The following is an 18,495-nucleotide window of genomic DNA, read 5'->3' as shown; positions in this document are numbered from 1 at the left end:
CCTCGCTATTTTAGCACACTGTCTTGATGAGCATGTCTCCTTGAGCTGGGCCTCATATTCACCCCCACTCCAACTACTTTAATGCGTGGCAGGCTATTGCAAGAGAGATTTATGCCCCTGCTTGCCCCAAAGTAGGTATTCACAGAGACAAGCCCTGAGTCTCTTTTGAGCTAAACAGCCAGGCTTTGCTGCCGGAGTCTGTAGAAGACTAATCTCATTTGTGAAGGGGCCACTGACAGAGACCAGTAATTCCTTTTCTCAGCCTCTAGGCTAGCAGAGTTCTGCCGTGAGACGGAGGGAATGGTGGTAGTACCATGGAGTGCTGAGGAGAAGAAATGTCTAACACCGGGGTGGCCAACCTGAACCTGAGGAGGAGCCAGAATTTACCAATGTACGTTGCCAAAGAGCCACAGTAAAACGTCAGGTTTCAGAGTAGCAGCCGTGTTAGTCTGTATTCGCAAAAAGAAAAGGAGTACTTGTGGCACCTTAGAGACGAACAAATTTATTTGAGCATAAGCTTTCGTGAGCTACAGCTCACTTCATCGGATGCATTCAGTGGAAAATACAGTGGGGAGATTTATATACATAGAGAACATGAAACAATGGGTGTTACCATACACACTGTAACCAGAGTGATCACTTAAGGTGAAAAAAGAAAAGGAGTACTTGTGACACCTTAGAGACTAACAAATTTATTTGAGCATAAGCTTTCGTGAGCTACAGCTCATTTCATCAAATGCATGCTCAAATAAAGTTCTTAGTCTCTAAGGTGCCACAAGTACTCCTTTTCTTTTTAGTAAAATGTCAGCAGCCCCCCCCCATCAGCTCCCCCACACCTCCGCCCACCAGCAGCTCTGCCAATCAGCACCTCCCCCTCCGTCCCCAAACCTGCCTATCAGCTGTTTTGTGGCATGCAGGAGGCTCTGGGTGGGGGGGGACGGGGGAGGGGAAGCAAGGGCATGGCAGGCTCAGGGGCGGGAAGGGGTGGAGTGGGGGCAGGGCTTGTGGCAGAGCCAAGGGTTGAGCAGTGAGCACCTCCCGGCACATTGGAAAGTTGGCACCTGTAGTTTCACCCCGCAGTCCGTACCTGCACAAGGAGCCACATATTAACTTCTGAAGAGCCGCATGTGACTCCGGAGCCACAGGTTGGCCACCCCTGGTCTAATGTTATCCATCAGTGACTCCTTTGGCAGAGTAAGGAATGATACTGCCAAGCTTCAAAGGACATCCTGTCTGAGCCAAATGGACAGCTATCATGTGGAGCTGGCAAGGTTAAAATGTGGGAAATGGGATAAGAAACTTGCTGTGACAAAGGGGAGGGAGGAAAATAAGCTGAGGTCTTCTTAGGTGCTTGTGGAAGTGGAGAAAGCCCTGGGCAGACAGCAAGCCCCTAATATTACCCAGGTGCTTCTTACCATTGAGAACATACTAACTCCTCCTGCAGAAAATTAAGTGAATATATTTTAGTAATCAATGAAATGTTTTGAAGTGACTAAGTAATCAGGGGCAGGAGAACCAGGCAGCTGTGGAGGCCAGCACCCTTCTCAATGGAAATACTGTGGGGGCTGATCTACATTAATTCCACCCCTGCCAGTCATTCTTAAATGAGTTGTTTCACATGGTTAGGCCGGGTGAGGCTCCGTGGCTGCTGGGGATAGAGGCCAGAGCAGGGCCAGAGAGGGCTGAAACAGCACCTGGGATTGGGCCAGAGACTAGGGTGATCAGACCGGGGCTGGGAGCAACAAGCCCTGGAGCGAGATGTGAATTGCCAGTACTGGCTTCCCAGCCTGGAGCCAGCTGCCTTGCCCTGCCAAATCTCAATAGCTTCCCTCCTTTCCCACCCCACTCCTATCCCTGACAGTGACACGCCAACCTCCCCTCCCCCAGCCATGACTCCCCCCCCCCCACTCCCTATGCAGAGCACCCACCCTGACTTCTCCTGACACCTCATGTGTCCCCCTCTCCTAGTGCTTAGTATGGTGCTTCATATGTTTAAGTTTCACTATGCACCTCTGTTTCCCGCATTCCAGGTAAGCTTCCGCAGCCTCTGTGACTAAATGCCCTCTCCTACGCAGAGACATTTCTGCTGTGGCCCTTTTTCCCCCCTCAGGTTTTCTCACTCCTGCTTCATCAGTAAAGCCATAGGGAAAATCATACTGAGTTTAATTACATAATTAATGCAAGTTAAACATTGGCATTTTCCATGAAAATCCTTCTGTCAAGGTATAAGACTCTATGAATTCCTTGTTTTATATAGATGTGAATTTTAATTAAAACTTGTGTAGTGCTTTAAACTGAGTTACTTTATACAATTACTTGGTTATCTTGATAAATAGATGCAATCACAGTACTCTGGATTTTTAAATTGTTTTTATTTATTTTTGTCATGAGCTTTCATGAGTTTTAAGTGACATCTAGGGAAGGACAACATGCCACAAACGGCTGAGTGAGACTTGTTCCTGAGCATCATGCTCTTTCAAGGCAACTGACCACAGCCCAGCAACTGCTCACTCTGCTAAACATAGTATCCTGCTGTACCTTCTAGCCGAGGAGTTGGAAGACCTGGGTTCAAATTACTACTCTGTTCCTGTGTGACCTTGAGCAAGTCATTAAGGACCAGATCCTCAAAGGCATCTAACTTTCATGGAAGTTAGGAGCCTAAATACCTCTGTGGATCTGGGCCTTAGCCTCTCTGTGCCTCAGTTCCCTATCTGTAAAATGGGGGTAATCACACTTCTCTACCTCATAGGGATGTTGTGAGGATAAATACATTAATTTTGAGGTGCTCAAATACTAAGGTGATGGGGGCCAGATAAGTATCATTGATATGTAGACACACTCCATTGGCGTATGTCATAAAACCCTGCCTTCCCTTATTCCCCCAACCCTGAGTGAGATCCCTTTCAGAGTTGACCTACTATAATAAATATTTCAGAATAATTAAAGGTGACATTTGCCCTTGTACAAAGGTCCAACACAAGGACCGTGAATTACTTACGTCCCACTTGAGCCTCGTTTTGAGGCCATAGGTATGATTTAATTGGTGCATAGCCAGTGTTGCTGACTCTTGAAATTTGTATCATGAGTCTTGCAATATTTGTTCTTCTTAAAACTCAAGCTCCTGGGGTCATGTGATTATATGAGTAGCTCATCTTTTATATATCTATATCTATCTATCTATATAGATATATATAGCTCATACAGTTGCAGACAAAAGTTTGAAAATGTGAAACCTTAAAAGCGCAAAAAAACAGAAGGCAAGTAATAGAAAGAATCCAGTGTTGATTGTGATCTTTAAATCTCATGATTTTTAAGCCAATCTCAGTTTTTGGAGGGACCTGACATGGTTTTTTGTGAATGCTCAGTCATGGCAATACTGCATAGGCGTGGTGCAGGCCTGTTGCACAGGGTGATTCATCCTAAAAGAACACCTGTTAATTGAAAGTCAAGCCTGCTTTCCTTGAGTCACTAAAACTCTCATTAGCTCTGCAAAGAAAGCCTGAACCTAACGTGTGTGTGCGCGTGTTCAGGATCCTGAAGGCTTTTAAACAAACAGGCGACTGGACAGCTTCTACTTGACTGGTAGTGGAATCCAGAACTTTCTGTTAATGGATTACTGAGTCAAATCTGGCCCTAGTGGCTAAAGGCAACTTCCCTTTAATGGTGTTGGCCTGTAGGTAATGAGTTAAGGGGGCTCTTTCAGTTCCTAGTGGCTAGGTGGCTACACCACTCTTTGTAATTTCAAAAGAGGTGGCAGGGAGTGAACTGCCGTCCCTGTTTACGTGGAACATGAGGGAGGAGGCACACTAGGGTGACCAGATAGCAAGTGTAAAAAAATCGGGATGGGGGTGGGGGGTAATAGGTGCCTGTATAAAGAAAAAAATCCCAAAATCGGGGCTGTCCCTATAAAATCAGGACATCTGGTCACCCTAAGACACACTGACATTGTGAAGCTTAGGAAGTCTGCTTGCCATGCATAACTTATGTGGCTACACACAGGACTTCACATTACAGTGCTGTGAGTTGAGCACCTTTAAGTATGTGAATTTAACTTTCATGAAAAATGAGTGAAGTCAACAAGTGCCTAGTTTTTAATTAAAAACAGCTGGTAATTTTTGAGCTAAGGCAAAAAACAGTGATTAAGAAAGCAAAAACAATTCTCTGCTCTTTTGCTCAGAAAATATAATTTACGCTTTTTATACTTAATCAATCAAAGCCCCAAATTAAAAGCAGAACTTGCATAGCAACATAGGAGCATTTCCTACTGTGACTGCCCTAAACTATGTGATCATTTACAATTTGCTTGTGACATTTCCTTAATGCTAATTCAGGCTGTATTAGTAAATGGTGAAAGACGTTACCAAGCAGCAAAGCAAAGTTAGGTTTGTTAAAAATGAACAAAAATATCACATCTGTGCCAATGGTTTCTTAGTACAAAGCACTGTTTACTCAAATAAAGCAAGCCCCATGAATTGGGCCAGCAGTATCTAGTTACCCAGCTGATCAAATAGGAGTTTTGTTTTTACAACCAGAACTGCATTTCCTTAACATCTGCTGTGATAGAGAAATGACAGTGGAGACAAATCTGTTCAGTTCCACTGTTCTTTGGAAAAAACCTTTAATCATTTGTGGTTCCAGTGAACAGGTTGTAATGAACTTTGTTTAGGAAAGGGAACTCAAAGACATAAAAGAGATTGACAACTCAAAAAGGAAGCAAGAGAGCGCATCAAGTCTTATCAATCAATATACCCAACTAATCATTCAAACAGTTTTTAGAGGAACCCTATAAACTTGGGGGGTTTTTAAGTGACTAAGTTAAAGTAATTTAATGTTCTGGTATGCTTTAAATATTTATCCTCATTAAAAAAAATTACATTATAATGACTGTTTTGTTGGCTCTGTTTATATTTAAAGGCAGTAGGGAGTTAGGCCTGACTGCAGTCCCATTAAACATGTCCTGATAATGGGCAGGCACAGTCCATGTCTTAGACACTCCTTACTGTGATGGGCCTGGAGAGCTGGTAGCTGCGAACTAGCTAGGGCAGTGTAAGCTACAGGCTCACTGCACTGAGACTGGTGTTGGGAGATATACTTACTGTATGCCACATGATGAGAAGCAGAGAATAGGCAGATTCAGCACATAGTTCAGGCACCGAGAGCTATGGCTGGGTTGGGGAGCTGAGAACAAACATGCTTGGTGCTTGCCACATGCACACAGAGCAGGGGAGGGAAGTGAAACTGGGCAGGGTTGGTGAATGCCACTAACACACACATCTGAAACTGGGGAGCTGACACAGGCAGTGCTCATCTCAGGCACACAATGCTGGGAGCCAGCTGCATGCTAAAGACCCACAATGTAGAGACTAGGGTCAGGAGCTGTAAGCAGACTTGCTCAGTGACTGCCACAGACAAGTAGCATTGCAGGAACATAACTGGCAAGCTTGGTGGATGACAAGGGCATGCAGCTGTGAGACTAGGGTGACAGATTGAGACCAGCCAAACGTGGTGCATGCCAAAGGCACACAGTGCCAGGATTGTGGATTAACTGAGACTGGCAGGGTGCAGGCACACAGAGCTGAGTCCAGGGTGGAGTGCTAAAAACAGAAAATGCATGCCACAGACACACAGCATTAAGCCCAGTGTGCAGAGCTGAGAAGGGGCAGGCTAGTCCCTGGTATAATCACACACTGCAAGGCAAGTGACGCGAGTGCAGAACAGGCAGCACTGGTACATAACACAGGCACACAGAACAGTACCCACAGCCTGGGAGAGCAGACCAGGCAGACCGAGCTCTGAGACTTGGGCAGGGAGCTCTGACCAGGCTGGCTCAGTGTGTGGCATAGACACACAGTAAACAGTCTCAGGTGGAGAGATGTGCCCAGGCAAACTTGATGCATGGCACAAAAAGCAATTACTAAGATTTAAAAAAACAGGCATATGCCATATGTACACAGCACTGCACAGGGAATAAGACAGGCTTTCAGTAATGGGATCAGAGGTTGGGGGGAGCTGAGCGCAGGCAGACTTGGGGTATATCACAGGCACACAGTATGAGGGCTGTGAACAGGAGCTAAAATGTGTAGGCTTGCTGTATGCCAGAAGCATGCAGAGTTACAAGTAGGGCTGGGAGCTGAGGTTTCTTTGCTCCATACCACAGACACACAGTGCCGACTGACCTGGCTTCGTGCCTGGCTGTGGCACACAGTTATTATCTGGGTGGGCTGCTCAAAATGGATGCGTTCAGTGCATGCCACAATCACATAGTGGCGATAGAGGTGCTAAAACCAGGCCAGCTCAGTGCATGGTACAGATACATTAAACTGTGTGGGGACAGGAGAGCTGAGCACAGACAGACTCAGTTCATACCATGGAAAGCAAGTGTTGAGACTGAAATGGGGAGCCGATAACAGGCCTGGTATGGGCGCACACAGCAGAGTGCCCAGTTGTACTGAAAAAGGATGGAGCATTGAGCACAGGCTGAGCCAGGTACTCAGTAATGGGATTGGGTTGGGGACCTGAGAACCAATACGCTTGGTGTATATCACAGGACCCGGGAACTGCTGCCTGGGTAGGGGGGAGCTGAGAATGGGCATTTGTTGTTAGATGTTGTTCCCAGCCCCAATCACAGCTCTGTATGGTCTATACACACAGAGCTATGACTGAGGCTGGGAACTAAGACTGGAGTTATTTGGAAAAAGAAAAGGAGTACTTGTGGCACCTTAGAGACTAACAAATTTATTAGAGCATAAGCTTTCGTGAGCTACAGCTCACTTCATCGGATGCATTTGGTGGAAAAAACAGAGGAGAGATTTATATACACACACACAGAGAACATGAAACAATGGGTTTATCATACACACTGTAAGGAGAAAGAAAAGGAGTACTTGTGGCACCTTAGAGACTAACAAATTTATTAGAGCATAAGCTTTCGTGAGCTACAGCTCACTTCATCGGATGCATTTACACGGCTGCTACTCTGAAACTGTAAGGAGAGTGATCACTTAAAATAAGCCATCATCAACAGCAGGGGGGGGAAGGAGGAAAACCTTTCATGGTGACAAGCAGGTAGGCTAATTCCAACAGTTAACAAGAATATCAGAGGAACAGTGGGGGGTGGGGTGGGAGGGAGAAATACCATGGGGAAATAGTTTTACTTTGTGTAATGACTCATCCATTCCCAGTCTCTATTCAAGCCTAAGTTAATTGTATCCAGTTTGCAAATTAATTCCAATTCAGCAGTCTCTCGTTGGAGTCTGTTTTTGAAGCTTTTTTGTTGAAGTATAGCCACTCTTAGGTCTGTGATCGAGTGACCAGAGAGATTGAAGTGTTCTCCAACTGGTTTTTGAATGTTATAATTCTTGACGTCTGATTTGTGTCCATTCATTCTTTTACGTAGAGACTGTCCAGTTTGGCCAATGTACATGGCAGAGGGGCATTGCTGGCACATGATGGCATATATCACATTGGTAGATGCGCAGGTGAACGAGCCTCTGATAGTGTGGCTGATGTGATTAGGCCCTATGATGGTATCCCCTGAATAGATATGTGGACAGAGTTGGCAACGGGCTTTGTTGCAAGGATAGGTTCCTGGGTTAGTGGTTCTGTTGTGTGGTGTGTGGTTGCTGGTGAGTATTTGCTTCAGATTGGGGGGCTGTCTGTAAGCAAGGACTGGTCTGTCTCCCAAGATCTGAGAGAGCGATGGCTCGTCATACCACTCGATCCATTGTCTACAGCCAAGCGCTACGATATAACCGCATTTGCTCCAACCCCTCAGACAGAGACAAACACCTACAAGATCTCTATCATGCATTCCTACAACTACAATACCCACCTGCTGAAGTGAAGAAACAGATTGACAGAGCCAGAAGAGTACCCAGAAGTCACCTACTACAGGACAGGCCCAACAAAGAAAACAACAGAACGCCACTAGCCATCACCTTCAGCCCCCAACTAAAACCTCTCCAACGCATCATCAAGGATCTACAACCTATCCTGAAGGACGAGCCATCGCTCTCTCAGATCTTGGGCTTTCCCTGCCCCAGCCCTGCCTGGCACAGGGAGTTAAACACCCAACTCCACTTGAAGTCTATGCCTGACATTAGGCATGTAAGTCTGGTCAGCCCTTTCTTACAAAAGGCTAATAGCATTAACCTTTTCCCTGTAGCCCAGCGGTTCAGGCAGTCACCAAGGTTGTGGGAGACAGGGTGGTCAGGCCACAAAGTTGTGATGGGACAGAGTCGAGAACGGGCTGGCTCAGAAACGGGATGGTGAGCTGAGAAAGGGCAGGTGTGCGGCCTGCCACAGGCACACCACATTACAACTAGGAATGGCTGCTGAGAACAGCTAGACTTGTCCTGTGCCACAGACATACTCTCTGCAAGGGCATAGAACACTGAGTGCAGGTGGGCAGAACAGCCAGGCTCAGGTCATACCATAGAAAGGAAGTGCTGAGATCAAAATGGGGACCAGAGAACAAGTGAGGTCATTAAATGCTATAGGCACACACTGCTGAGTAGACAACTGGCTGGCTTAGTGCCTGGCCTGAACATTCAGTAATGGGAACGGGTAGGCTCAGTCCATTGAAACTTATCCTATGTTTGGGGGAGGGATTTTGGGAGTAATTGAGGATAAGACACAGGAGGATGGTTTGGGATGATGTAGGTCTAAGGAAGCCAGTGTTGTGCTTGATGAGACATAACTTTAGTGCGCCTTACAGGGAAGATTGGTGCCTTATCAGAATTCTTTTTCTTTTCAACAGGACATTCCTGAAGTGCACTGACACAGCTGTGAGCCTCTTACACTGCTCAGCTAGCATATTCCTGAAGTTTCACTCATAAAATCTGCAACAAGGATTCTGTTTAAATGCAGAAGTTGCAATAAAGCTGTAATGAATCCTACTTCTTTAGTTAATATTCACACCTGGTAGAAATGCAGCAAACTGATTGTGTGTAACAAATGGGGCTGGAAGAAAAAGAGATAATCCTGCAGTAACAGCAACAGACTGGAAACCAGGAAGAGGTCTGGCTAACAAGAGGGGATTATCTTGTTGTTAGGAAAGAAGTAAGTAGCCATAAACACAGCCTACTTCATTCATATCTACTATATATACACACCATTTCCTTTACCGAGATGAGCTGTAATGGCCCTTAAACAGTGAAGGATTACACCCACATACTCAAAAATTAAGTGTCCAACTGCTTGAGGATCCTATCTTACTATCCTATTCCCCTACCCCACTGTGAACAGAACTAGATGATTAATTTATTATAGGCTGGATAGGTAGCGCTGCATAATTAAGGTTGTCTGACACTTCCCATTGTAAGACCCTGTTTTAAGTTGCTTATAATTTTACCAACTTGAATCATTTGAAGTGAAGTTTTCTATGTTGATTTTCTCCCTCAGGCTACATTTGTCTTGGAAATTTTTAGCCAAAATGATTCAGCTGTTTCTGAGACTAAGGCTAGGGGAAAATATGTTTCCCATTTAAAAAAAAAAATGCTAGCAACCTTTTCTTTGAGAAACTAGTATCCCCACATTTTCAACTAGGGACTTAAAATTTGGCAAAGGTGAACTTTAGGTCAGGGATGTGCATTTTGCTGTTTTTGTGAAAATGTGCACAAGTGTGACCAAGATATATGCCTTTAAAAAAATTAAATCAGAGTTGGCACATGCCCAATAGATGCTCAGTTTAGTCCCTAATATCTCTGAAGATTCTGTCATCACAGTGCATACCCAAGCCTCTGGTATGTAGTCTGGCTAGCACTAGCATCTATGTGCCATTCTCACAATGCAAATAAGCATGCTCCCTCCAGCTCAGGACTTCCTCACTAGTGGCTGCTGCAGGCTAGGGTAGGATTGGGCAATAGAACAGAGAGCACTGAGTCTCTCCTCCCTACCCCATGTGCTCTCAATGACCCCCTGGGCCTTGCTTACACCTACGCGTAGAAGAGGAATCCACCAGACTCAGATGAAAAGAAGATAAGAGGAAACATGGAGACTAAGCAGGGTTTGAATAGTGTGTAGTAAATCATAGGCCATTCAATGAACAATGAGTTTAAACTAAAATACAGAACAGCTACTTAAGTGATCATCATCCAGCCTACGCCCTGGCCAAGGCAGAGGTCATGTGGGGAAAAAATATTATATGGTCACATAAGTAATGACTGTATCAATGCACACTGCTAAGGGAACAGAATTCCCCTAAATCTATAGGAATAAGCTACACCAGTACAAGGCACCTTTACACTGATATAACTGTCTACTTTAGAGGGCATTGTACTAACTTGACTGATTCCAAACTGATCTAGTGCGTAGACAAGCCCTCACTTGCGTTCTATTTGACCTGTAAGCATATGGGGAAACTTATTAGAGCAACCTTCCAAACAAACCACTCAACATTAACAAGGAATAATTTCTTATAATGAACTGTCATAATTTATTAATTGAAGGGGCTTAGAATTGTAAAGTGTTTTATAGCTTCCAATGACATATGCTATTAAAAGGTATTTAATACTAGGTCAACTTCTGGAGAGCACAAAAATACCCAGAGGGTTGGGAAGAATATTGAAAACACACCATTATGCTCAGTTCATAGCACACCCTAATATAGAATACTGGATGCTGTACTGGCCACCCCAACTCAAAAAGGCTATTGTAGAATTAAAGTGGTGTTCAGAAAAGGATGACAAAAATGATTAGGAGTATGGAAAAAAATCATATCGTGAGAGATGGCTAAAGTTTGGACTGTTTACCTTAGAGATGAGAGGGGACATGCTAAAAGTATATAAAATAAAATTTGAATAGTAGGAAGAAAGCAGGAGAACTTTTGTTATCCCCATCTCATAAACACAAGAACAAAGACAGTCCACAAAGTTGAAAGATGGCAAATTCTAAAAGGAAGCACTTTTTCACACAACATATAATCAGACTATGGAGCTCACTATCCCAGGATGTCACTTAGGCCAAGACTTAGCAAGCTTCAAAAAGGGATTGGATGTTTCATAAATTATCCACACACGCTGGATAGTCTTGTTAATATAAAACTTTTGCTAGAGCTAAAGACTCAGGCTTCAGGGTTTAAAACACTTACGTTAAGGCCTTTATGGGGAGCAGATTATCTCACACCTTCCTACAGCTGGATTCTTTGAGCCTCTCCATGAGATGGGTGATCCTGGTTATTATGGGAGACAGGATATCAGACTAGGTGGATCATGAGTCCGATCCAGTATTATAATTCCTAACCAACAACTGACTAACTCCTTGTCAACAGCTAAACATCAAAATCCTTTTAAAAAAAGGCAAATAATAAAATGGCCATAAAAATATTTTGAGATCCTTGGATGAAAGCTGCCATGGAAGGGCCAACTGCTTTCTACAAAATAATGAACTAATGTTTTCTTTTCCTCAGCCTCTAATACTACCTGGCTCAACCTGCAGTTCACAATGCAGACATACTCCTATTGAAGTCAGTGGGTGCTTTCCCTACATAAATGATTGCAGAATAGGCTATCAGAAGCAGCTTTGTGAAATTCAGCAGACAGGCCATCCTCCCAGAGGATTTACCTATATTTAGCATTTTAATAGCTGCTTTAATCTCTTCACATCAAATAAGATAGGTCTGCATCATCTTCAAGATCCATTAAGTTACTATGGGTAAATTAATCCCTTCCACAGAACTTTTTATACAGTTAGGATCACTCACATATTCTGAGGTGTGCAAGACTTGAATATTGACAAAATTCACTGGTTGTTCCCCAAGGACTGTGGGTAAATGTCCTATTCTGTAGTTGTGCTAGCAACATTTCGAAGTTTTTCAGGGCTGCTAGCAATTTGCCTGCCCTTTGCCCCAGTGAGATTTGCATTTCCATCAAGCTAAATGAGTGGTCACCAAACTGTGAAGGGCCAGAGGAACGTTTGGGGGCCACACAGTGGGGCAGGGGTATGCAGCGGGGCAGGAGCACCACCCATTTCCACTCTGCCCCCAGCTCTGCTCTAGCCCCAACCACAGCTCCACTCCGCCCTCATCACAGCTCCGCCCTCAGGCCAGCTCTGCCTCCAGCCCCAGCTCCTTCCCCATCTCTAGTTCCACCCCCAGCTCCGTCATCAGCGCAAGGTCCTCTGCTGAGCCAACTGGGCGGTAATGGGGGGGGGGCGCGAGGGGGAGGAGGCCCCCCACACAGATTCCATTACTGGTAAGGGGTGGCCAAGACAGGAAAAGTTTGGGCATCACTGGGGCTAAACATATTCCTTTCAAACTAAATAAAAAAGGAAAATAATCACACTGAATTTATTAAATCTCTCCTCTCAGTGAGAAACAGATTAATTATTTTCTAGGCAGAAGGACGGTGGCCAAAATTTGCAGACTTGGGTGCTGAAAAAAAAATAATAAAAACAAATCTAGTCCAAAATTTGCAGTGCCCCTGTGAATCAGGTTCTCTGTATTTGGAAGCCTAATTTTACATATTCAAGTTTTACAGCACCTTGCTCCAACAGACAAAGTTCTGAGAGCTTCCTTGCAGAACAAATCAGTACAGTAGGCATATGTATTTTTACATCAAGTCTGATTTTGTGCTAGCATCACTATTTTTAGGTTTTGATATACTAGTGATTTGTATATTTCCTAATATCAGCTCTCTGGGGCACAGCTGGAATCTTGGCTGTTAAGAAGGGGCTACTGGGGTGTTTGATACCTGCAGAGGAATGGAAACAGTTTTATATCATGGGGTAATCACATCTGCTGGAGGTTTCTGCTAAAATGATCAGCAGTGAAGTGGGTGTTCATTTTTGTTAAGTCTGAAACCTAAAGGCAATTCACACATTTTGATGGGGAACAGAGCCATTGTTCTACAGACTCTCAGCCATAAGGGCTGTTTAAATTTTTTTAATTGAATGAAAGTTTGTATTCTAGGCACAATTATGTGTAAAATATGGATTTTGCTGCAAGTCCCAGACATGGATTTGTGAAATAGATGAGGGTCTGAATATAATGGCCAGAGACTTGCACGCACCCCCTACACACCAGTTACTACTCAGACCCAAAACCAGTCCCCTGACAGCAATTTACACTGAAGTAAAGTCTGTGGTGGCCATATACCCACAGCGTGCCTTTGGAGACAATGTACACTCAGAGAACAAGAGTTACCACACATAGATTTCTTCCCCCCAATCCATTCTATAGCACCATGCAGCTGCATGCACCTACTGACCTACCCTTCAACAATACCCTCAAACCATAGTCCTTTCATTGTTTTACATCCCCAACCCCATGCAATGGCTCCTCAACGTACAATAGTCTTATTTCCTTCAATAACTGAGAAACTGAAAAATATCAAAGCACTTTCAAATCTGATCCTTACAACTGAAAATGCCACTGATCAACCCAAGTGAGAGCAAGCAGCAGAACCAATTAACCAAACTTTGGGAAAATAAGATTTTATCCAGACTTGAATAAGAGGGGGTGATTTAGATAGGAAAGCCACTGCATATTACACCTCTTGGAGTCCATATGGCATCCTGCATGTTAAGTTTTCATTCATGTTTTCCTCTGCAACTACACATCGGCAAGCAAGAACTGAGACAAATTTTTAAGCCAATTTATTCAATGTATTTCAATGTCAATGTTTTTCAAGTAAGAATTCATAAATCTGGCAATTTATAGAAAAAAGTCAACTTCTATTCACACAATTTATTTGAAGAGGTTTTCAAGTTATTTATAGTTAATTTAAGCTATTTTGATAGAAAATTAACAATGGCTTTGAAATAAAAGAATGTCTGGAATAGTAATTTGAATCTCACAGAAAATAAGTTACAATCATTTACTCACAAACTGCAATTGGAACAGCATCATCTCACAATAGGTTTTATATGTCAGAAAAACAGCAGAATCAATACTGTATGCAAAAAACAGGATACACCAGTGTAAAAGGCAACACAATGAAATTAATGATTTCAGGTTCATTACATATTACAGGTTTCCTGTTTCAGCATTAATCTGTAGAAAATAACCACTTGGGAACTAATTTTGGCAAATAACTCTATCCAGAAACCCCATTTTCTAGGGTATGACCACCCTTAATCGGTGTCCTCCTCCAGGGGCTACTAGCACTACATTGGTCCCTGGTGTTTGGCCTGGTCTACATTAGGGATTAGTTCCACATAGCTGCATTGCTCAGGGATGTGAAAAATTCACCTCCCAAAAGCGATGTAGCCATGCCAACCTAACCCTTGGGTAGATGCAGTTAGGTCAACAAAAGCATGTTTCTGTCAACCAAGATACCATCACCTTGACATGGTGCTCTTTCTATACCAATGGAAAAACTTCTATTGGAGCAGGCTACATCCACAATACAGAATTAAGATAGCATAAGTATAGCACCGTAGCTATGCCAATGTAGTCCCTGTAGTATAGATGTGAGATTGTAGAGAGTAAGTCACAAAGGGTATGAAGATTGAGAATTGTGTTAAGTTGAGGAGCTTTGTTGTTTTACCATTATTTACCGATGACACTCCTCCTTCAGTATACTTCTATAGATATATCTGAATACATATTGAAAACCAGAAACCTTCATTGCTACATGTATCCAAATACTAGGTATTTGCAGAAGTTAGTGTGGACAAAGTACATTCAAGTGACATAAGGACTGAGTGAATAGATTATGGTTATGAAGGGAGGTTATACATTTCCACCAATGCATAAGACTCCCATGAGTATCAATCAGTTATACAAGCATCAATGGGAAGATATATTCTTCAGTGAACATTTAAAAAGCAGATGTTTTCAGACTTCATTGCACTTGATAATAAAAAGGCAGTTTATATTAAATACATGTACAGACCTGAACTTCTATGCAGCTCCAATACTTCATATTCTCTACTAGCTCCTCCTTTACAGTTTATGGAAGAAATAAAGCTTTATTAGCGAATGACTGCTTTTGTATCAGACAGATCAGGAGAGAGCTTTTGAACACAAAAACACCCCCTTTAGCTCCTAGTGCATCTATGAGAAACATTCAAAATAAATGACAGGAAAGTTCCCACACTGACTCTCCTCCTCAGTGTCACTGTAACATTAGTATCGTCTTGCCTGTGCAGAAACATCTTCTCTGCCCTACCAAATAAGCTATTAAATAATTTATGTTGCTACTATCAGTCACTTTTCCTTTGGTCATCTTAGATGACTGACTATCTGTTTAGATATACCGGGTCTACATTTTTTACATCTACATACATAACTGAAGGCAATTTCTAAGTTTGTTTGTGGCTTAGACCTTAAGTGCCTAGTTTTGGATACTCAAGTTTGTGTATCCCAAAGCTTGGATTTGGGCTTGCAAACATCACAATTCAGGACACAAAACAAGCTCATTAAGTAAAAACATGGTTATGCAAATTCAGAAGCAGCTTTTGGTCCTTAAGATGCACTAAATGTGATCAAGAACATAAAGTGATGAGGGAGAACAACTTATTTAGAGTGTATCCTGTTTGTGTAAACAGAAATAGCTGCATCTTTCTAAAGTTTTGTGCATCATGTAGTATCCTAAACTGGTATGAGAAAAGCCCAAATACAGCACAGGACAACAAGGGTCAATACTTCCCTTTAACTGTAAGGGCTATCAGTTGTTAAGTTCTACGAGGCTCTCCTGTGTAAAATCTGGCTTTCAAAACAATGCAAATGTACAAAAATGGCCTTTACCAAAAAAGTTGATTCTCCCTATTCCCTTCCAAGAGACAGAGTTAGGATTTAGTGTCTTAAATAGTTCTTATCAATGATCATACCATGAATGTGTATACTAGAGACAATAAATCAAACCTCATTTAATGTTTTGATCAATATTTAAGAAGAGTCTGCAGATATTAAAGTGTCCGGTACTAAGTCAATGTTAAAAAAAAAAAAAAAAACCCTATACCAATACAGATGTTTCAATCCAGCAGCCACTGAACAAAAAATGCTTTTAGCAACCATAGAAATACAACTAATTCACAGCAGCTGGGAAATAATTTAACTATTTTATGACTTACTGTAATGTATTATAATAAAGTACCAACAATTAGAAAGATTACAACTTCTATTTATGGCACATCCTCAAACAAAGTTAGGACCTATGGACCTTGAAAGGATACTTAAATGCGGGTCAGGGAGGAGACAAGAGTGGCATATTGTGTGTGTGTGTGGGGGGGGGGGGGAGGTAAGGGGAGCTTACTTTCCTTATTTCAAGTTAGAAATCCACAACATTAGATGTCTCTGTAGGTCAGACAACAGATCGGTTTATAAATTAACTAATCAAACAAAGAGTGCCATCCTATTGGGTGATAACTGGATTCTTCTCTCTTCGTACATAAACCAAACAGGATGTATTCCGGTAATCCGTTAAGAGGCCTCATTTGTCAATTCCTTAAGAAAAGAAAAGATTATTCATCAGAAGTACAGAATGTACCACAACACATTTAACATCACATGGAGGGGTTGAAATAGGATGCTTTTAGCTTCATTTTCTTGAAATGGGGATCAGCTTTCCATAGTTAAAATCCTAATTTAGCCAATCTGCATAGATTTTTCTGCATTTCAGTGGTAGGTGCTGTTATGCCCATTTGTAACTAGTTTGCAATTTCACAGCCATCTCTCTGGTTGAATGCAGTAGCCACCAGACAACCCAACAATTTAAGAGACAAAAGGTGAGGAAGAATGTCTCATACATATGCAATAGCAGAGGAATTTAGGTAGGCAGAATTATATGACATGTTTTGGAAGATGGCCCTGCTGATGAGGCTAATGCCGCCCTTTGTGGGATCTTAACTAGATGTTTTATACCATCTTTCAGAGGAAGCAACTTGGACAGCACAATACACCATGCGGAGACATTGCTTCAGTTCCAACTCTAAGGACAGAATGCCAATTTTCACCAAAATAAGAAAAATCACTACAAGAAATCATCCATCAGTGAAACTTCAAAAAGCACCCAAGGTTTTATTTTATGTTTGGTTAGAGATCTCACATCAAATGATAAGTCAAGCAGCTAAGCTTAAAAAATAAATGAAATTGCAGCTCCAGGACTCAGCATGCCGCACAAGTTATAATGAAAACATGCTGGTAATAGCTCACCTTACCTGATCACTCTCGTTACAATTTTCAGAGTAGCAGCCGTGTTAGTCTGTATCCGCAAAAAGAAAAGGAGTACTTGTGGCACCTTAGAGGCCAACAAATTTATTTGAGCAGAAGCTTTTGTGATGCATCCAATGAAGTGAGCTGTAGCTCACGAAAGCTTACGCTCAAATAATTTGTTAGTCTCTAAGATCCCACAAGTCCTCCTTTTCTTTTTAATGAAAACAATGTTTATTAGATGCACCATTAGTCTTTTTTTTCTTTGGAACAAGGGTCATACTCCGACATCTTTAGGTGTTAATAATTAAGCGATTCCCGTTTGATTTCTGGTGCAGTGATGAAGCTACTACATTAAAGGACAATTTACAATTTGCCAGCTTTTGTATAAAGTGGCCTTGCTGTACTAGTGCTCCAGATACTGTCCTAACAAGGAGAGAGATTCTTCTCCCCCTGCAGTAGCTCTAGTATCACAAGGTTGCCCAGAAGGCAGATGAATAACAACCGTGTTGTTGCCTGGTGCTGATTCACTGCATACAAGACAGGAAATTTAACCTCAGTTAAATTAAATAAATTATCTTCTAATTGACACTGCAGCTCCAATGCAGTTATCAAGACTCAAATGAGCCAGTGGGGTTACGCTGCTGTAAATAAGAAAGAATGTGACCAAATGTGACTTTTTAAAGACGGAAGTCCCTTCTAATTAAGGGATTTTTTCCTTTTGAGTTTGTTAACCAGTTTCAATTTTATATTCCCCCCCGAAGCCTACCATGTAAATAATATGTTAAAAGCCCATCTCTGCATGCCTGCCTTAATTTCTTTTAAAAATATAGCTGAGGTTTTGAAGTTTGTTTTTAGTCAGTGAACCCTCACTTCATGATAACTTGAAAACAAGAGGAGGAACATGATCTGAAGGTCAGAGTGATTCAGAGATTCTGTTTTCCCAGGCCTTTATTCCTGCACATGTCATGTGAGAGCTGATAAGACTCAGTTTTAGTGGGTGGGAAGGAATTAAGATTCACATTGGTTCCAAGCATGAGAGTTTAGATATGCACTTAGATTACGGGACAAAGCATTTTTAAACAAATAAACCCAACATTTCAAAAATAATAATCATAAGCAGAAATGGGCACAGTATTTACTTGCTTTCTAATGTCAAATTTCATATTGTTGTAGGTATCCCTCATGTGGTCAGGAATCAGTACTGCAATTAAAACTGAAGAGTTCTCATTAAGCTTGTTAAAAATGTACCTACTTGTACAAATTTGTTTTATAGAGTACTGACTTGTAAATGGGTTTCTCAGCCAGGGCCTGCCTTCGAGTGCTGCACTATCCACTTAAGTGGTAGCTCATCAAATTCACTTTCAGATATATTCCAGAATTAGTAAATCAAAGGCAAGCCT

At 42.3% G+C, this 18,495-nt stretch overlaps 1 protein-coding gene across 5 annotated transcripts in view; it reads right to left on the bottom strand.

Annotated features, from left to right (window-relative positions):
• Positions 1 to 13,576: 13,576 nt before the first annotated feature.
• GK (glycerol kinase) overlaps positions 13,577 to 18,495 on the bottom strand; it is a 55,905-nt gene continuing 50,986 nt past the window's right edge. For 4 of the 5 annotated variants that reach the window (XM_038380381.2, XM_038380388.2, XM_038380355.2 and 1 more), the window contains one exon: positions 13,577 to 16,387. In XM_038380381.2, coding sequence (XP_038236309.1) covers positions 16,374 to 16,387 — 14 coding nt within the window. In that variant the 3' untranslated portion in view covers positions 13,577 to 16,373. Of the gene's footprint in view, positions 16,872 to 18,495 lie in introns of all 5 variants that reach the window. The other variant, XM_038380400.2, reaches the window with a different exon arrangement.

The sequence above is a fragment of the Dermochelys coriacea genome, chromosome 1, assembly GCF_009764565.3.
Source record: "Dermochelys coriacea isolate rDerCor1 chromosome 1, rDerCor1.pri.v4, whole genome shotgun sequence".
NCBI lineage: Eukaryota > Metazoa > Chordata > Testudines > Dermochelyidae > Dermochelys > Dermochelys coriacea.
Note: the sequence above shows the minus strand (reverse complement) of the source record. Positions and strands in the feature narration are given on the sequence as shown.